General features: G+C 38.3%; 1 protein-coding gene across 3 annotated transcripts; it reads left to right on the top strand.

Moving 5' to 3' along the window:
• Nucleotides 1-7919: 7919 nt before the first annotated feature.
• Nucleotides 7920-21758, top strand: LOC102206786 (bestrophin-3-like). 3 transcript variants are annotated; one of them, XM_005742296.2, is made up of 14 exons: nucleotides 7920-8069; nucleotides 8278-8372; nucleotides 9649-9743; nucleotides 12587-12674; nucleotides 12961-13106; nucleotides 13442-13596; nucleotides 15088-15165; nucleotides 15334-15486; nucleotides 16556-16636; nucleotides 18096-18247; nucleotides 18455-18545; nucleotides 20272-20390; nucleotides 20547-20804; nucleotides 20970-21758. In XM_005742296.2, exons 3-14 carry the CDS (start codon nucleotides 9695-9697, stop codon nucleotides 21343-21345), a joined length of 1746 nt encoding a protein of 581 aa, XP_005742353.1. In that variant the 5' UTR covers nucleotides 7920-8069; nucleotides 8278-8372; nucleotides 9649-9694; the 3' UTR covers nucleotides 21346-21758. The 3 variants fall into 3 exon arrangements, with proteins under 3 accessions (XP_005742353.1, XP_005742352.1, XP_013768628.1); XM_005742295.2 differs by having other exon boundaries at nucleotides 8155-8372; XM_013913174.1 differs by having other exon boundaries at nucleotides 8144-8372.
• The last annotated feature ends 9 nt before the right edge of the window (nucleotides 21759-21767 follow it).

Raw genomic sequence — 21767 nt, 5'->3', positions numbered from 1 at the left:
TATTTTTTACCTTTGTTGTCGTTTCACTTTCATCCAACTCATCTATGGAAAAAGAAAAAAAACACAACTTATACATAATGTCAGGTTTGATTACTACATTTAAGTCCTGAATGTTTCAGTTTGTTACTTTTAAAGTAACAACAGTCGCCTCAAAGCACATTACACTATGCAGTCCCCTATGAGCAGCGCCTAGCGTCAGTGGGAAGGAAGAACACCCTTTTGAAACGAGTAGACCTCTGGCAGAAACAGACGGGCAGCAATCAATGCAATCAGCTAGAAAGGTGAGAAAGAAGAAAAAAGAAGTGCATAGGGAGAAAAGACAAAATGCAAGAGCTCAGACTGAAGTAAATGATCCGCATTGTGAAGAAGTGAACAAGCCCGCTCAACTGTGGGATAACATGGTACTATGAGGTATTTCAGATACGATGAAGTATTGTACATTCAAATCTGGATTTAATAGGAAGTCAGGGAAATAAGCTGATCCAGCAGACATGCCAGTGCAGGCCCACAGTGGGTAGATGTGGGTGTATTGTGGAACTGTAGGTGTGACAAATCCACATTTATCTCATGGAATATGGGGCCCAAGTGGTTGTGCAGACACAGGGTCCACAGCAGTTTTGCCCTGTTGGGTCCTCATGAGGGAAACCCATCATGGGCTCCATCAAGCAGATAAAATAAATGAAGTGAACGACTTTATAAACGTAGGTCAGATGATTTATCACTTACTTGTGATTTAGTTATCAATGTTCAGTTTCTACGACTGTAAAGAGCAATTAAAACGTTAAGTGTGCTACATTAGCAGTTTGAGTTGTATCTAATAATTCATTAAAACAGATGAATGTTACAGTCAGTATTTAGCAATGCTGGCTCTTCATCATAAAATGTCTTTAACGGTGGCTGCTGGAGTCTCTAGTTTATGTTTGAGTTTTTTTCTCAGTGGGTTTATTCCAAAGTGGGAAAATCAATTTGAGAATAAGAATGAATTATGCTTCCTTATCATGGTCTCCAAGCCGGCATGGGTTCCTCGCTGCTTGGAAAGACTGGCTCAGGCATTGCTAACAAGGAGTAGGCTTCTTCGGCCTGCACTGACTAAAGAGCCCGATTAGCTGACAGTTTATTTTGAACAATGTGGAACATTAAACCTGCCATCTACAACTACAAAACAGTCACATTTATTATATGCACCACTTAGCAGGGCTGTGGAGTGTTGGTGAAACAGCTGCAGAGCCAGAAGCACATAGTTAGTTTGCTAACGGTTAAGCTAGTTCACCTAAAAAAACACACTCATTACAGAAATGCTACAGGCACAGTCTGCAGTTAGTTATACGGGGTCCCTGCCTAATTTGTGTTTTACAAGCAGAACGAGTGTGCTATTTAAAAGATGAATTAATCAACTACAAAATCAGCTAGCAGCAGAACACCAGTGTGTACAGAGAGATCACAGTAAATGACACAGTACCGTCTGTGGCACAGCAACAGCAACACAAACGGAAGATTTTACACTTTCTTCTTTTTCTACAAAGTCTACGGTTTCTTTTTCCTCCTTTCTTTTCTGCTGTCTGCTCAAGCTCCTCCATCTCGGTGGATTTTCATCCAAGCAGAAGATCAGTAGTGTAATCTATCAGAGATGATTCAAAAAGAGAGATTAAAACAGAAAATTACAGAAAACAGAAAATTAAATAACTGCATCTTGGTTTCATTTTGAATCAAGGAAAAAAACCACAACTTTATCATAGCAGCAGATTGCAGAAATGAACTGTAAACAACTAATGTGCTTTTCCCCAAAACAAATACAGAATAAACTGCGACCTTAGCAGGTCAGCAAACAGATTTCAGCGGAGAGCTACTGTTGCCCAGACTAACAAGAAGACATAGTGACACAAACTGAAAACCGGTTCTGAATTTAGTAAAATTAGAAGTACCACACTGTGAAAACACCTGATTATAAGAAAAGCTTCATAATATTAGCATTTCTGAAATCTAACACTTTGTTGTTGTATTAAAAACAACCCCAAAGTGAAACTGACCACACTTGAGTGAACATGCTGCTTTTGGTTTTCTTTTCCATCTACATGTGAACCAACCCCTTCACCCTGCCTGCTATCCTTCATTCACAAATCACCCCTGACACACTTGTTCCATTGAAAACATTAACTTCTATAATTACAAGGCTATACATGTCTTGTGATCCACAATGCTGGCACTGTGTCTGTGCACGTGTGATGTGATCTGTGTGCGTGATGATTTGTGTTTGTGATGTGTGATGAATGATTTTCAACTGCAAAGAATGTCACAAATATTTGCAGACCTTTGACTGCACATGAAGTTTTTGAGCTTTTTGAGATTTGTGAAGTTAAACAAAAAATGATCCGTGGTCAGAAGTCATCATAATGTGTTTTGGTAAATATGGTCCATTTTCAGTGTTTCTTTACATCTGGCTTTGACTGCGTCCTCTCTAAGGTCACTAAGAATGAAAAGGTGGCTTTTTCCCTGTTTTTATTTTTTTAACTTTTGTCTCTGACTTGAAGGTTTTTTTCTTCTTCCTTTATATATTAACTGTCTACTTTGTTACTGTTGGATTGTAGTGTTATTTTATGCCATGTTATACCCCGAATTAAAGATTGTGAATTATTATGTAGTTTAGTTTGCATTTTCCTCCTGAATTAGAAGAAGCTGATAACTATTGCATTAGTTAAACTGATTTGTATTACATTAAACTGCTGACTTGTTATGAATGAATGACATTGCTTTATGATGCATTATACTGCTGAGTTATAAGAAATACTGTTCGCAGAGAGTTATTGTCTTATTTGTCTGATTAGAAGAGAGCAGAATATGCTGGAGTTTTCTGCCCCTTCTCAGCAGGAGCAGATAAGCAGGGAGCCAAGGTCGTAGCTTAGGCGCCGTGTGAGGGAAAAGCATGTAAATGTTTAGGCTTTTTATGATAAGGTGGAGGCACCAGAGGCTATAAGAGTTTGAGCAATGCTCCACCATTTTGAGATTTTGAGGCTGTCTGCATCAGTGTCCATCTCCCACGCGTGTGATCATTAAAATCATCGTTTGACTCAACCCGACCGGACCAGTGTTGTTATTGTGGTGTTTCTCTTGTTTCCATCCCCAATTTTGAACTCGTAACATTACCTTTACAAATGTGCTGATTCCTGCATTGACTGCAGTCCTTCAGTTTGTGGACAGAAACAAATGAGTTCTCAGTCATTTTCCTATCATGTAAAAAAAAACATCTGCATCTGAACAGGGACTCAGACCAAACTACCTAGTTATCTGTCAGTTGCTCTAACGACTGTCTTTTGCCTTAGAACTGCTCCTGATTATATTGTATGTATAAAAATGTTAAACTAATATTTTTGAAAGCCCACATAAGAATGGAGGAATATGGCAGCAGGGACTTTACCGATGAGCAAAGAGTGGCGAGTACCAAACTTGTCAACTAGACAAAACTGACAGTAAAAGGAAGCTCAACCACATCAAATGTGAAAGCAGCAAATATGAAAGTTCATTCAAAAGTTCAAAGTTTGGTAACAAAGTTTTTCACAAGAAAACTAAGTAAAAACAATGTGTATAAGATGGATAAATTAAAGGAAAGCCCAACATAAAGCACCACATGCTGGATGATCATGTGCTGCAAGAACAGGTTTAGTGCTTGTTGGCATTTATTCTTCAAGTATTTCTGGAGGGATGAGCACAGTTCTTAAGAAAATAAATTCCCGGATTTGGTGTTTTAACCGCAATATGGGAATATGTGCATATCTTTGTGGTCAGACGTTTACATCCACTCATCATGGGCATGAATGTCAGGGCAGTTTTGGGCTTTTCACAGTTTCCTCGAACTGTTCTTGATTACACAGCATACCTCCTTGGTGACTTAATCCACACACAGTCCAAAATATACAGACAAGCTCAAATACAGACATACGCTCGCATTAATATAGGGTTTAACTTTTTGCCTTCAACATTTCTGGCCTAAATACAGTTGGATATTTGACCAGAATTAGCAGAATGTATTTAAATTCATGCCATGAATCCATGATTAGTGTTTGTAACTCTCTGATCACAGCTGCACGATTCACTGTCATCCTTATTAAACCTTTTAACCCTGGTAGAGCTAACTCGGCTTTGCAGTGAATGAAAGTAACCGACACACACACACACACACACACATGCGTGTACTCACACACAAAAATGTTCCACAGTTAATACGTACTCACCTTTCCTTTGTGTTTCTGAGCTCGGTCCAGTTTGTGTAGATGCAGCTGCGTCTCAGTGAATCTTATCAGCACTGTTTTATAGAGTTCAGCGACCTTTGACTGGAGATCTGCCCCTGACAAAGCCTTCCCACAGGCTTTGAGCCAATGTCATGTAGTGTGAGAGGTGAATGAAAGTAAAAGTAAAAGTATGATATCATTGCTGCATTATAACATTTACCAGAAATGTTGTGGCTTAGAAGAAACTGTGGGCTCTTCATAACTGAGCATCCACATCAACATTTGTCTTTTTCTCTTCATGCAATTGGCTCAAGATCTATCAGATCATTACAGTTCTTTAGAGACTTTAAAGCTCTTAAAGAGGATACATTTCTTCAGACACTGCAGGTGGTTATTGTGCTGATAGGGTGTGGTCTGTGGTTCAGAACAAAGAAACAATGTGTGCAGGTGCATGTGGGGGATTCCCATAGTGCCACTATGCTACAGCCACACTGTAATGTTTTACACAAAACCAATAATTAAGATGAATGTACTCTGAATGGTATTTGCAAACTGTGTTAAATAAACCGTTGAACCCCACCAGCTTTTAAACTCACACGACTGGAACATCTTACTTTGACAGTCATTGGTTCATTTCAGTCTCCACTTTTTAAAAGAGTCAAGTGTCTCATCAGATTTAAAATTAAAAGCATTTCCATAATATTATATTAAACCCTCTGGAATAAATGCACAAATAAATCACCACATAAACAGTACATGCAAGGTCTTATACAGGAGCATAACTGCTTCTAAATTTAAAACTTAAAATTCAGTTATGTTAGCTTGTGACAAATGTTAAGAGATTTCTTTTTTAAATTTTATATATTGAAAAAAGCTCTTGCTGTGGATAAAAGTTAGCTCATTCCTCTTAAACAAGTATCCACCCATTCACAATGTTTAAAAAAAGATGTTTTTGTTTAGAAAGATGAAGACAGAAAGCTTAAGTACTGTTTCTAATGTCTATCTGAGTGGCAAGCCTACAGCCAGTATTGGTATTATCAGAGTCATTTTATGTTTCTAAGATGTTGAATTAGTTATTTAATTGCATTTCTGAACAGAAAATTTTGTTTCCGTATTTGAATTTAAGCATTTAAGTATTTATTGTCATTGTCAGGGAACAATGAAATTGCGTTTGGGGCTTCCGTACGTTCTGCGTTCTGATTAATTTCTTAGAGAAGTTCGGTGTGATGAAGGAAGATTTGATACATATAGCACTAAACATCATAGAAGACATTTGAGATAGTGGACCATATAGCATAACATCAACATAATGGCTGAAGTGAACATGGTTGTAGAGTATATGACCCAAACAGCATAGAAAATAAAATAAGGCCAAGATTTGGCTCCTGGGATATTCCACTATATAGAACAAAACCTCCTGCTGTATCCTTTACAATGATACCATGGTCAACTCAGATCCAAGAGAAAGGTCTTTAGGTCAGTCTAAGCGAATTAACTTTGGTTAGATTTTTGAGTAGAACAAGCAGTGCAGAGGTTTCTACAAGACTGGGATCTGAACTAAATCTAAACAAATATCCCCACATTACACTGAATATAAACTCAAAGCTTACTCTGAAACTAACGAAAACAAAACTAAAAGTAAATATACTAATAAAAAGTTAACTGAATAAAAAAAAACCCTCATAAAAATAATAACTAATGAAAAATACTGAAAATACTGTTGATGAATATCTGTTCAAAACATACAAACATGCAAACATGCAAAATTATTTTTTAAACATTGACCTTTTTACTTTATTAAATGGGTGTAGACATCAATCTATGAGTAATTTCTTTCATCAGAGGTCCAAAGGAAAGGCTTATGGTCTAGGTAGGGTGGCACATACCTCTTCAGTGACAAAAATATGTCAAAATCCCCCCATATGTAAATGGAGTCAACAAAATATCCACAAAAGCACTTTAAAACCATTTATTTATCATTATGTCTTCTAAGAAAACAGACGTTTTAGGGACAGTGCGACTGTACAGTTATTGGATAAGGTTTGATAAGGCGTGACCAGCAGCAGTGGCAGAGCCTCACATTGGTAATATTTCTGCTGTAAAATTCCTGCAGTCGAGTTTTTTAATGTCACATGATCTCTGTGATGTTTTTCCTGACATGAACTCATAACACGTTGAACAAACAGTGCTGTTTTTCTCTACCGAAGGCCTTCTCTGTGCCTAAAGATGTGCAACTGCTTTCTGAAATATGTTTTGGAGCAGAGGTGTTTTTTTCAGGAACGGCAGTGCTAAGTTTTATGTGTTTGCCTCCCATCCAAGTAGACTGGGAGGCAGAGCCTTCAGCTTTCAGGCCCCTCGTCTGTGGAACCAGCTCCCAGCTTGGATTCTGAGAAGAAGAGGAACAATATTTGTCTTAAGGAGCAGCTGTCCTGCTGTAGGAGCAGCTGTCCTGCTGTGCTTTGCCTCATCAGTGATTGTTGATCAACCACTGACCTCCAAGCCCTTTGTTCCTTCAGTGGTGCTAGTTTCAGTCATTATGCAAATGTACTGTTTATAAGATTGGGAAAACCTGCAGTCACCTAGACTGAAGAAGTCACTTGGATGAGTGATGAAACGTTTCTCCCAATAAAAACGTTACGTCCAGAAGAAAAGAAACTTTTTGGGATTTCCTTCCTCGGATGATTGAACATGCACCAAGACATTTGTCTCACATGATATAAACACGAAAAAAATGAAGAGCAGATCAGGCCTGGATCCCGCTGCTGTACTGAAGCCCATCAACAAGACTGGCTACAGATACTGACTACGTTTCATGAGTCATCCAACTGACTTCTTCAATCTGAAACTGTGGCTTGACAAACCTGGACTGAAAGCCAGCACAGGGACACTGACCATGACCTCACAGTAACACGCTCTGAGCACAAAAGCAAAAAAGGTTGGGGTTTACCACACCAGGAAAGACCCCAAGGGTAGGCTGTGCAGCGATGCTCCTGAGACAATGTAGGGCATAAGGAGCACAAGAGCTCGAGAAGATGTGGAGGGTGAAGGCAACAGTGGTCCCAGTTGTAATCTGAGTACTCGATGCAGTGGCCCCCAAGCTAGGCGAGTAACTCCAGCAGACCCCGGGAACAACATCTGAGATCTCTGTCCAGAAGAGTGCAGTCCTAGGAATAGGTAAGATACTGCGAAGGACCCTATTTTTTTATTTTTATTTAATTTGTTATTTTGGCACCATGAGCCCTCCATATTTCTCAACATGAATTAGTTGAGTTGCTCTAGTGTCCACTAGATGCCACTAAACAAATTTCATCTGACTCGAGGCAAATGGAAAACCTCTTTAGAAATATAAAGTTAGTGCTGTTTGGTATTTAAATGTTTTATAATCAAATTTTAAAAAAGATTTAAAATGAATCTTTCTTTATTATTTTATAGTCATATTAAAACATTTATGTTTATTTGATTGTTCACTGTCACTCTGTGTTATGACCTCATGTTGCCTCTTATAGTGTTTCTGTTTATACATGTTTACCTCGAATGTTATGTATGCTGGCACACACACAGCTGAAACATGACTACATTTAGCCTTCTGGCTCATCAATATAGCTCTGAATAGTGTGTGTGTGTGTGTGTGTGTGTGTGTGTGTGTGTGTGTGTGTGTGTGTGTGTGTGTGTGTGCTGCCTGGCATTACTGGGCAACTGGACAGCATCATGGTGAAGAGAAAAGAGGGAGAGAGAGAACGGAAGAGATAGAGAAAGAGTGTGTGTTTGGTTGGCATTTGGCAAAAAGAAATCAGGAAAGAAGCCTGATGAAGAGCACTGCTGAGGAGGAAGCAACGGCATTTTTCTGTGAGTAAAATACAGCAATAATAACAAAAGTGATCATTTATGTTCATAATGTTAAGGTGGTGTTAATTATCCAGGCTGTAACCAGAAAACCAGTGGGACTATCCACTAGCTCCCATTGGATGAAGGTCTTAGTCTGCTCCTCAGTCTCAGGATGACGGTTACTTATTCCAGTAAAGTCGCCAACGCCACCTTCTTCGGTTTTCACCAGCTGCTGCTGCGCTGGAAGGGGAGCATCTACAAGCTGCTGTACCGAGAGTTCATCCTGTTTGCTCTGCTGTACACCGTCCTCAGCGTCGTATACAGGTCAAACACACACACACAGTCACAGGAAGGGAAGCGACAGTGTCGTATTACAGCTGTGCATCATGCAAGTGTTTCTTTTAAATTCTTGTAAATTTCAACATAGTTACTAATAAATATTGCTACACTGTCCAGAGTGGCTGATACAACTCAAAACTCGATGTAATGTCGGATGAGTCCCAAGAAGTGAAGCCAAAATATATCCTCACTCTAGTGGTTATAAGCTCCGCCCCTTTTTGGTTAGCAACATGAGCCAACCAAAAACATTTTTTTCATCTTGTGAATGATTAATGTTCATATTCTGTGAGCAAAAGTTTGATCTTAGAGTGTTTCAGAAGGGGAAGAAGCTAAATGAGCTTTGTTCTGTCTGAATCTTTCAGCTCTTTCTGAAGTTTTTATTTTCCAAAACTTTTATTTTGGTTTTTAGTTTTTAGTTTTAGCTCTCTGTCATAACCTTAGTATCAAGATCCAGTATACAATGAACTGGGATTATTTTAAAGCGTAAATCATACAAAACAAACCACCAAATCAGTTGCCCTAAATTGTTCAACTTTTTTTTTTGACAGATCCATGGGACCACTGCATTTTTTCCCCTGCTATCCAATCAGTGAGAACAAAATATTAGTAGAATCTGATACAACAACAGCTAAGCTCAGACTTGGGTAAAACAGGAGGTGGGACCTAGTAACACAATCTCCTCTTTCTAAAACTATGTCTCAGCGGCTCTTGTTTTTGATACTATCTTCATATATATTTAAGAAAAGATCTATTTCACAGCCCCAAACCTGCCAAATTCCTTTATTGCAGCAGGGAAAACAATGAACACATTATTTAGCAAAATATCTTAAATAAAGTATAACAGCTCACTACAATAAATATAATATGACAGAATAAATTAACTTGATGAGACTGTTGTACAAAACAAACAACATGACTGAGTTATCATTTATATATGCTACAAATGAAAGTTGACTATTTAGCTTTCATCAAGTTGTAACCACATATCTGACTCCAGGCAAACAGGATGTGAGCCTTCTATGCAATTTCATTAAAGGTTTTATATTAAATAACTAATACAGTATATCAGAAAATGTCTGTGTAGAAAAAGATTTATCTGACTTTGTATTTCTGAATAGAAGCACATATTGGGCAACAGACCTGCAGCTTATTGTAGTTCATTCAGAAACTTTCTGATCGGCTGAAGAGTAACTTCAGAAGAATTTCTCATATGTTAGATTCTTAGTTGCTGGCAGTGACGACGGTTTCCTCTGTCCTCTAGGATTGTGCTCTCCGAGGATCAGAAGAGACTGTTTGAGAAACTTTCCATGTACTGTGACAAATATGCTGAACAGATCCCCGTCACCTTCGTCTTGGGTATGTTAGCTGACAAACCATAGCTTTACTTTTATTTCAATAGTCTTCTAGTATTTTTCTTTTAAAAGAAACATACAGGCTAATTCCATTTTTAACCTCACGGTTAGACCTTTCTGTCTGACTTCATAGAACTGTAAAGCCACTGTGAGTGTGTTAGTGCTGTGGTTGTAGTGGATTTTTTGGGCAGGAAGGTAGAGCAACTTTTTTGTTATTGTTTTCTTTTTGACAGATGTGTTTAATAACTTCTTAAAAATGCTTTCTGTAAAGCACTTTATAATATTGTTTAGAAAAATGCTTATATAAAAGACTTTATTATTATTATTATTATTATTATTATTATTATTATTATTATTTTAACTGTTCAGCAAGCCACAATTTTTTTAACATAACTGCAGTAAAAATTCTCCACAAACATGTTGCAGAGTCCAGTTCAGGGACTTAGTTGGAGTCAAGTGTACCATGTGCTATACAGTCACCATTGTCTGCACAAGGTCCTAACCTTAAAGCTTACTACTATCTGAACTGATGACATGTAAAACACATGAATCATCACATGGACGATTGTTCTGAAAGAAACACTTCCAGACTAAAGTAGACGTCACTGTGGTGAATGGTTGAGTTACATATCTGATATTCATCTTGTCCATTCATGAAAAGTCTCAATTATACAGTAAGCATATTTAGTTGCTATATTTTACTTAATATATTTATATTTTAAAAACAAGCTTTATGATCATTTAACCAGTGATTCTCAGATACTGGAAGAGATTACATAACATTTTATTATCTTCCTAGATTTCATTCCTAATGCCTTTCAGACTTGAGAGATTCTCAGGGGATTGAAGAACGTAGCCGACCTGTGTTATTATTATACTAAAGTAAAAATTAAGTCTAATAAAAAAAGAGCGACATGAAAACTCAAATATAACTGTAAGTGTGTTTCCTGCTTGAGCGGAGAGCTGAACAGAGGGGGTGTTTGGTTGCCTCATTAGCAGCCTGCTAATGGAATCGGATCATTAAAGAGGAGAAAAGGCTAAAAGCAGGATGAATGTTTGTGTAGCTGATCTCCACCCACCATCACCACCACCATCCCAGGATGCATATTCACTATGTTTGTCAACTGAAAAAAAGATTAAAACCTGACAGTTCCTAAAATGTGGTTTTTCCAGAAAATAAAAGACAAATAGTGTCAGTAACTAAAGTAAATGCCAAAAACAGGAGATGCATGTGCATGAGTTGACAATTTATCAAAGTATCCAGACAAAAATGACCCATGGTCTTAAATGACTGTGATGACATCAACAACACAATGTAACAAAATAGGTGTCGTGTCCTGCAGCGAGTGCTCTTTAGTTTTGTTTAAATTAAACTCAGATGTGAAAATGTTAATCACACTTGGAGCCATATGCAGAGTACAGTTTTGCTCAAAACATTTCCCAGATAAATATGAATTTTAGAATTATCCAAAAAATAGTCCTGTTTTTGTTTCTGTCACTCCCGCTCCGCACACATGGCCAATAAGAGGACTTCACACTACCATGTGGTTTGAGTGACATATTTTAGTTTGTGTGGTGTTTACTTGAATTTTTCTACGTGTGAAATCAGACAATAGAGGAAACTAACAAGTTTAAAAACTCATCAACTGATTTGGACCAGAGTAAATGAACTGTAAAAATGCCCTTGCAGTAAGTGAATTGACCTTAGAGTCTCGAATATACAATGTGGACTCACGAGAAAGTCAGGTTCAGAGTAATATTGCACTGAAAACAGTCACTTCACATAGTTTGGGCATCCTGGGCTTTATTCTGGAGGTTTTCCCAGCGGGAAAAATTGTGTGGGAACCCCTGGATAGACCAGGAAACATCATATATCCAATCAGTCCTTAGAGGACACATACACTCTTTAGAAGAGATAATCAAGGTAATGCCATCCATTGATTCTCTGCTTAATTTCAAGTTTCAATAGATTTTCGTTTTTCTGTGTGGGTGCGTCACTCACAGATAGCTGATGATTAGTGCTAAGTAGCATCCAGGTAAATCTCACTCACCAAAACTAAACCTCACAGCCAGCCATGTTATTTGTCAGATAATTGTATTAAAAGTGCTCCAAACACAGTCCAGAATTAAAGAATTTCATTTGGCTGAGGTAAAGCCTAGCAGACATTTAGATCATACATCCACCTGTCTGATATACCTGTTGATAGCTGAGAAGACCTCAGAGGAGGTCTGGATATATCTGGACTATGTTGGACGGAGGTCTGGATATGTGGCAGAAAAAGAAATAAATGCACTTCTGGTATTTTGCAAACTGCAACATGAAGTTTACAAGCTACAACTGTGAACTGTGTGTGAGACTCAAGTCCACTGACAGTATTTAGTACCACTGTGTGTCCTTTATACACGCCTGTAAATGTGTGCACACTGGGTCATTGCCATATATTTCAGGTGGTTAAGATTTAAGATTTTAACAAACACCTGGCTGTCACTTTACAGTTTGTTGGATTTACAGGGGATCAAAGAACCAGAGTGTTATTATAATAATCTCAGGATACGCCAAGCTAATATTACCCACTGAGAACAGGGCTTAGCGCTGACTGACAGACATGTGTTGTGTTTGAATACTGAAGTATATCATAAGAGTTTGATAAGATCTCTATCAAACTCTTAGGGTTAGGGCCTCTCACAATGTGTCCTTCATGTTAAATGTGCTTGCAGCAACATCATTGTAAGTCAGCATGACATGATTATTTATTTACTGCTGTAAAAGAGCTCAATTGTTTGGATAGGTTGCATTATCACAACAGTTGCAAATTATTATGTGTTAACTGAATATAAATGTTTTAGGTTTTTATGTGACTCTGGTGGTGAATCGGTGGTGGAATCAGTTTGTTAACCTGCCCTGGCCGGACAGACTCATGTTCCACATCTCCAGGTACAGTCTACATCTCTAATGTGCCCTCTACAGGCCACAAGTATCCACTACAAAAACACTGCCCTCTACAGGCACAGACAGGAACTCACAGACTTTACATCAAAGATAGACAAATGTAGCCACTAAGAATCCATAATTAACTTATTTAGAAGCTACCTTGTCTTGTTTAGTGATTTGGGAACACTTCAGTGCCCCGTGCAAAACGAGCCTGAATACACAAGAAGAATAAGGTGTGGTTAGCTGACGATAATCACGAACTCCATTTTTGTTTTCTATCTTTCTACAGCTGTGTTCAGGGTAAAGACGAATATGGCCGCCTGCTGCGTCGGACATTGGTACGTTACGTTAACCTCACATCGCTCCTCATCTTCCGCTCCGTCAGCACGGCTGTCTGCAAACGATTCCCGACCATGGATCATGTGGTCGAGGCAGGTTAGAGCCTGAGTATTTTAGTGTGTATCAGCTGTGTTTCAAAATGAGCACACTGTGATCTTAATGTGTCTTAACTAGAAATATAAAAGTCAGAGTTCGGCTCCTCGCCACTTAAATTTCTTCCTGATATCACTCCAGGGACTACCTTGTTATTGGCCAATTAAAGAAGTACTTTGGGCTGATACTCTGTCAACAAAACCTAAACGTCTGTCTGCATGGAAGCGTTATGTCTGAAACTGCTTTGGAACAATATGATCCATCATTTTATTTAAATAGTCTATCAACATGAATCCAACACTGACTTATTTTAAACAATGTTTTTTCCCCATCTGTAGGTTTCATGACACCTGAGGAGAGGAAGGTGTTTGAGAACGTTCGTTCTCCTCACCTGAAGTACTGGATCCCTGTTGTCTGGTTCTCCAACCTGGCGTCTAAAGCTCGGCAGGAAGGACGCATCCAAGACAGCATCGACCTGCAGAACATTCTCAACGTGACTATAAAAATGCACTTTTATGGCGAGAGAACGCTGCAGGGATAATGTGTCACTGTTGTTGGCCGACAGGGCAGTTAGCGTCGCCGTGGTTCGCTTCATAGAAATTGCTTAGCAACATAATCTCCATAAACTCACAACACTTTTATGATTTGTAAGCATGTAATGTAAGCAATGTAAGCATAAATTCAAACACAAGAAATAAATTGCATAGATGAACGACGCCGCAGTGACTTTACCACCACCACAGGTTCTTGTTTTTGCCATGAAGACGTTTATTATCATTAGTATAATTTAGTCACTTATTAGCAAATCCCTTCCCTGGGGCACACTAAAGCTTAAAGTATTAGCCTGGGTATTTTATTTATTTTATCTTTTTCATGTTTGGAAATGGGCAATATTGACTAAGGGTGGACATAGCTTCTATGACAACATCCTATCTTTGGAAGCCCTATTTTGAAGCCTCGAGACTGACATCAACCAGATTTGGTGAAAGAAAGTTGAGATGTAAGGCGTGTATCTTCATTAATATTTTGGCACTTATTAGCTGTTATGCGTTCAGCGCGTTATCCACAAGCTCAGCTGTGGATAATTTCTCTGCTCCATGATTGCCAAGAAAATTCTGGACATGCTACATGAATGCTTCACGTGGTGATGATCCATTAGGCTTCGGTTTCGTTTTGAACACGTCATCAAACATCAGTTCACGTATTTCACGACCAACAAAAACACCTTCCTTAATGTTGGCTTCACTTTTCTGGAAAATAAACATATTTCTTAAATGCTGAAATGCATCGGTGTTTCTGCCCAGTCATTGAAGTTGTCCAATACTTCATAACTACAAAACACAACAAGCTAAACAAAAACAGTTTTTACATTTGGCATCAGCAAGTAAAATCTGCTACAGCACAGGTGAAAAACTGCCAGTACCAAAATGCTTGTTGACCGGTGTCAGACCCAGAAGCTATGTCCATCTTTTATACTGTTTACAGCTGCAAAAAGATTTTTGATCCTGTAGAAGTGCGTAACAGACCAGCCATTAGACCTGACCTCTGTAAACACTTTCCCAGTGGTTTTAAGGGCTCAGCCACTTACGTCTCATAATGTATCACTATTAATTTAACTACATGCTTATATCTTACATTATCATGATAACATCATGGTAAAAAACAATACAGTATGGCCATTAAAGATCAGTATAATCAGATAACCTTAATATTTTTTCCAACGCTGCCATTTGATTACAGACATATGCTGTTAGAGAGGAAAAAGCTCTTAAGCACTCAAAGCACACTCATTCATCCTTTGGAGCCAGTTAGATCCTAAAACCCCCGTTAGCCTGTGACCACATAAAGGAGACATGTAGGTAATGTGACACTCAGCTTTCCCAGAACGGCAAATGAGACTCTTTTTCCAACTAGCCTACTGAGTTACAGAAATTCACAGTTTGCTGGAAGCTGGGGAAAGACTGCTGTTTCCTCTCTGTGTTAGGAAATGAATCGCTTCAGGACCTGGTGTGCGACTCTTTTTGGCTACAACTGGGTCGGTGTCCCTCTGGTTTACACACAGGTCTGTGTCCGTCCTCTCTGTTTCGTACTTGCCACAGCGGCATGTTTGATACGGATGTAGCTCATGTAATCACATCATAATCATTACACTAACTGAATCAGAGCTCTGAATCGCCCACAGAGAAAAGAAGGAATCTGAACAACACTCTCACTCTCTCTCCCCTTTTAGGTTGTCACTCTTGCTGTCTACACCTTTTTCTTTGCTTGTCTAATTGGTCGACAGTTTCTTGACCACACCCGTGGTTACCAAGGTCATGACCTTGACCTGTACGTCCCCGTTTTCACCTTGCTGCAGTTCTTCTTCTACTGTGGCTGGCTTAAGGTCAAATAAATTCTTTCCTACAATTTGTGAATATGTAAAACAAACTTGTGAATTTATATTTTTAGTCAGAGACTCCACCGGAGTAGCTTTGCATGACTCATCAAGCCTGGTGTGTCATGTCTCATTAGGTCACACCTCTGTGAAAGCCCACTGTTGTCTGATTGGTTCCTGTCTGGAAGCCTGCAGAGGGGCTTTTGTGCTGTTCTGGCAAAAGTAAAATTTAGTTTTGGACTTCTTTATTCCTCAAGTTTGTTATACAACAAAATATATTTATGCAGATATTTTTCATGGAAGATGTGTCCTACAGTTTCACAGAGACAGGGTAACATATGCTAATGTATGTAATCTACATGACTGCATATTCAAAAATTCAAGTACTTATTTATCTAGTACTAAATGCAGAGATAAGATAGGCAGTAATAAGCCAAAAACACACACAGTTCTTATGCTTCAGTACAAAATTGGAACTCAAATGTAGACAAACACAAACAAAATGTATTTTTAATGGAAGGAGTACAATTAATAAAAGCAGAAGGAGGATGCTGATTGGGAAATAAGACCAAGTTTATATGAGATATTTCAGATTAATTATTTAATAACACATTTAATAACACAAAATGATGTGTCTATCTTGTTTTTCTTCTGCTTGAAACACATCAGTACATTTGTGGCTGACCTCTTTCATCTCATGACGTATTTCTGTTATATAAATAACACAAAGTTAATAATAATCTACTTGGTGGAGACGAGCCAGAAATATTGCATGAGCCAGAGTGTCACAAGTAGTGTGGTTATAAATGTTTTGTTCTCAGTGTCATGGTAAAAGAAACTAAAGCTGCTACATCCTCTCAAAAACAATATTTTGTAGAAATTGGAGATACATATGCTGGTATCACTATAATGCAAGCAATGTTGAAAAATCCCTTAAACAGAGACGAGGAAACCTACAGAGCAGTGACAACGGCCATCTCGATTGTCATGAGCAGTAGTAATATTTATTTTTTTTACATATAGGCAGTTTTGTGTTTTTAGTTTGACTGATTTTCAGACATGTTTGTTTGTTTGGCAGGTAGCAGAGCAGCTGATCAACCCGTTTGGCGATGATGACGATGACTTTGAGGCAAACTGGATCATCGACAGGAACCTTCAGGTCAGCAATGACGGAGGCTCAAAGTCTCTTATATTTCCAGGGTCTGTTCTGGTAGAACAAACACTTTTGACTTTATCGTGGACAGAAAGGGAACATGAGAAACTGTTGTGGTTTGTCAGGGAGCAGAACGGAATAGATGGAAAGGAGCTGCCTACACGTTTCTCCTGCTGGACAAAAATATACTCTGGAACATTTCCACACTTGGTTTTATTTTTACATCACGCAACGAAGTCAAGCACATGATGCCACATGAGGCCCAGCTACACACAATTTAAACACAAGCTACTCGAAAGCAAGTTTTAGAGTAAACTTTTATTTTTTACTCTGTTTCATTTCACTCTAAATGAATTTCCACATCAATCCGCACTAAATAAATCATAATGACAAAGCTTACAACATGGATTTTTGTATTTATAAGAAAACAGAAATCAAAATTAAATAGTTTTTACATTTCCATTGTTTTGTGTAACAGTTAATGTTCTGAATAAATAATTCAAACTTTTATTAGCATGCTAGAACTAGAACTATGACTATATATTTGCAAATATGAAATCACAAAAACATATAAAAGACCAAAACTACCCAATTCACTCATTCATGAAAAAATTACTCAAATGAAGAATGCGTTACAGACCGCAAAATAATAGAAAAAATATATAAGGACATCAGTTGATTCCTAAAATGTGACATTTGATGTTTCTCATTCAGTGAGCTTCTACATTCATTTTTCTTTGTATTACATCCTGTTGATTTACTGACCATTTAATTTGTCATTTATTTATTGATTTTGGTCAAAGTTGTTGTTTTCATAATCTGTTTTATTTTTCATTCTGGCTAAACATTTAGCCCATATTATACTTTAAATCACACCCTTGTTTACATAAAAAAAAGAGAAAATGCAGAAAAAAATAAGATAATAATAACAAAAAATAAATAAATCAGTAATTCAAAATCTGTGAATTATTGGGGAAATACAATGGGAAAATAAAGAAATAAACAGAAATAAAGAAATAAACTAACATTGAACAAGTTGGTAAATAAGAAGAAAATGAAAGCAGTAAATAAATGAATAAATAAATGTGACAAAATAAATCAGAAACAACAACAAGGTTAGAAAATAAACTAACAAGAAAAGCAAATGTGATATTTAATACAACATATTGTGCCATCTTTTATAAATTCCTTACTTCCTTTAAGTATAAAAAAATAATTAAAAATATTGCTGAGCTCTTTTCAGTTGTGATTTAGGCAGTTTTCTTCCTTCTTATAGTTATATAATAATATCCATTCTTCCAAGAAGCACAATCAATCAACCGGATTAGATTTGACTATGAAAGATTCTCCTGTTAAATTATTGGTAGATTTTCTTACCAATTTAATCTTACTTAATACATTTTTATAAATAATGTCTCTTGAAAACTGAACACGCCTCATTCTTCCTCTTTACCTGTTCCTGCAGGTGTCTCTCCTGGCAGTGGATGAGATGCACATGAACATGCCTCACATGACCAAAGACATTTACTGGAATGACTGCGATGCACGGCCACCATACACGCTGGCTGCTGCAGACTACTGCATCCCCTCATTTCTTGGCTCCACCACCGACATGGGGTCAGGGATCAAGTTTAGCGGCTGATGCACAGTTATAATCCTCTAGAGAACAAACATTTTTCCTGAAGGACGTGTTGGAGTTTATGTTTCACATTGTAGCTCAGTCTGTGTGGGTGAATTGTCACAGACGTGCTAGTTGTTATAGAATTAGTTTTTTTTAGAGAAGTTTTATCAGCATGACAAAGTCTTTTTCAATGTCTCTTCCAGTCTCTCGGACATCCTGCAGTTTGACGACACTGATGTTAGCCACGACCATCAGCGGCAACAGGACTATACTTTGCCGCGGCGCCAAGAGTCGGTAAAATGTTTATTGCTTTCATTTTTTAATTTAAAATTGATTTCTGGAAAAAAGGAGGTAAGTATAAAAACTGCAGAGAGTAGAAAAATAAGTACTTGTGAAAATGTAAATAAGGGGGTTGACCTTGAGAGATATTATTTGTTAAACAGTTTAATCATGAGGCCTTAACTTAAACCTTATTTTGGATTTGTTATACTTTTCCTTGTTTTTTTTGCCATATATGTCCTATTCCAGTGTTGGATTTTCATATTAAACCAACCTTTTAATAGGAAGGCCAATGTACAAGTACCGTATTTTTCGGACCGTAAGGCGCACTGTCGATGAACCTGTCTGTGTTCATTCATAAGGCGCACCGGATTAAAAGGCGCATTAAGCGAAACAAAACAGTCTGATAAGACAAACTTTACTCAACTCATTCTTCTTGCTTGCGCCACTTCCAGCATTGATTCATTAATGTTGAATTCTCTCGCAGGTGCTCTATTCCCATATTGTTGCAGTATATTTATGACAACCTCGTACTGTAGATGGATTATCTCAGTTGTTCTCCTGAGTGAAATTTGGTCCGTTTACAGCATCCTGCCATGCGATTGCCTTTGCCCCTAACCATCGGGAACCCTCACGTTAACTTTTATCGAGTGGAAAAAAGTTAACATTCATCCCCCAGCTTCATTGTGTTTATGTTATGCTAACATAGCTGTGTTGCTAGCGATCACATGGCACATCATTATATACCAGCTAGCCCAACTTCAGTAAACCTACAAAAGTCACTGCTGTTTAGTTTTCTGTCTTGGGTCTGTTGGAAGTGATAGCAGAGCTGTACGTTTTAATTTTTTCAGTAATCTCTCAGTCAGAACATTACATATTCTGTTTTGATGGGTGCCTGGATGTTAAACTTAATTGTTACATCTGGTAAAGCAGCAACGCTGATCATTTTATTAAAGATGAAAGAATTTAGACAGTTTGTAACTCTCAGTGATGCCGCAGTGTTTTGGACCTGAAGCGGACGCGTTTTGGTCCGAGATTACCCCGCGAGACTCCTGACTATGGTAGCCATAATGCTCCGACAATCCATCAAGTGGTGTGGCTTCTTAGCTTACCAAAGTCATACTAAAACATCTTTTGACAGATTTTTTGAGTACCGTATACCACATAAAATCGGTTCGAGGTCAGTAAGCACAACCAGAAGTCATACATATGGCGCACCGGATTATAAGGCGCACTGTTGATTTTTGAGAAAATTAAAGGATTTTAAGTGCGTCTTATAGTGCAGAAAATACCGTAACCCCTGTGTGGTAAACCCTAAGGCTTTAAATTGTTCTAAATGCTTTGTTGCTGGTGATTTTTTTCTGCACTCGGACCTGTTTGATGTCACAGAGAAGGGATGTTCCTTTTTTGGTCATCAGATTCACAGAAACCCCACCCACGTTGTGTCAAAGCTGTTAATTTATGAGGGGCAGCCAATCAGAAAAATGTTGGCTTATAGGGATGGTGACCTTAAAGGGATGGCTGGTTTGATAGGTAAGATGGACTGAAGGACACCATCAAAGTCCAGTAAATGATACATAAGAATGATTTTTGAACTGTGAATCATACATAGCTACTCTTGTACAGCAGAAGAATAAAAATATAGAACAATTTGAAACCTGTTAAATTTAAAGCTTTGACATTAGGTACTAATGATAAAGTCTTTAAGTTCAGATTCTGAGTATATTTTTAATGTTTGCAGGTTTTGGGTCGGGTCCGCCGTCTGCTTAGTGTTCAGGAACCTCCTGACCTCCGACCCCCTCGACCCATCTTCAAACGACATAGCAGTGATGCAACTGGCAGTTTCTTCCCAGATGTCAGGTATTAGAATATTTAAAGCATGAATAGATGTGTAACTGGTATCCTACTGATAGTACCAAAGGTTCCTATTTAATAATTTATATATTAAGATCTAGCTGTCCACAGATTACAATGATCTGATCTTTTATGTTTTCTGTTGGTCATTTCTAAATCCAGGGTCAATGCAGGACCAGGGATCAATGTTCCACTGTCCTCGCTGTTCATGTCTCAGCCTTCCATGGACACTTTGTCCACCTTAAGGGAGGTCAACAGCAACCCACCCTCACCGGAAAGCTCCATTTCTGTTTTCCCCCAGCTTGTCATCAGCCCTCCATTATGTGGCGACGTTTGCCAGAATGTGGATTCGTATACCAAACCTCAGAATGGCCTGAATCCTTCCCCCACTGATGAAGCCCCAGGCTCAGAAACCCTAAGGTGATCAGCCAGTGTCCTTTTTAACGATATTCAACTCCATGTTCGGCCATCAAACTTCATTTTGAGATAAAAGGTTTTGAAAATTTAATAATTATACCCCAGTATTTTATAATCTTAGACTTGCCCTTTAGGTGAGAATTAATTTTTTTCTTTTTGTATTTCCAGGACTGCGTCCTCTCTCTGTTGTTCCCCCACTCAACTTGGGCCCAAAGAATTTCGGTGGACAACTGTCAATGGCCATAATCGTCAGCCAACCAAACCACGGGGGCGTCAGTTCTCACTCCAGTTCTCCAGGCAGACTTCAAAGGCATCGGTCCGCAGCCTGCCAAGTCCTAAAGGACTGGGGCGGCGGAGAAAAGGACTGGCTCGATTCCAGTCCAGGAGATCCCCTGGTCCAACCTCAGACACTCTGCAGCTCCCTGACCCCGATTACGACTTCCAGGGAATAACAGGGACTCAGGAGGATGAGAAGGAAGAAACCAACGACAATGAAGAGGTCAAAAACACCAGCTCCCAATCAGAGAGTTTCGAAAAGAAATAAGAACCAGCCACAACTTCAGCTGTTCAGTAAGACCAAACTGAGTAACATGAATACCATGTTGCCTAAGAAGAAGACTCTTTAATGTTGTTGTTGTTTTTAACCAAAAATACTTGGAAAACAGGATCTACATGGCCTCTTAAGGGATGTATTTAAGCTAGGTTTTTGGGTTTATCAGTTGTTGCCACCATGATCTATCAAAAAAATAAACCGCAAACAACTATTCTTCAGTTCTAGCATGAACCCCCATTTTAATCCTGTGAGGTTTAACTTATTATTAAAGATAAATACTCCTGACCCCGCTGACAATGTTTAATAGCATGTATTGTTTTTTTTAAGAAATGTTCTCCCAAGCTTCCTCATTCTAGCAATCAAATCATTTTATAATTAAATCAATCATTGTAGTAACACACATCAAAAACAAT

Source organism: Pundamilia nyererei, unplaced genomic scaffold (genome assembly GCF_000239375.1).
Source record: "Pundamilia nyererei isolate P.nyererei 1_Seehausen unplaced genomic scaffold, PunNye1.0 scaffold00119, whole genome shotgun sequence".
Lineage (NCBI taxonomy): Eukaryota > Metazoa > Chordata > Actinopteri > Cichliformes > Cichlidae > Pundamilia > Pundamilia nyererei.
This window is presented reverse-complemented; position numbering and strand designations above follow the sequence as displayed.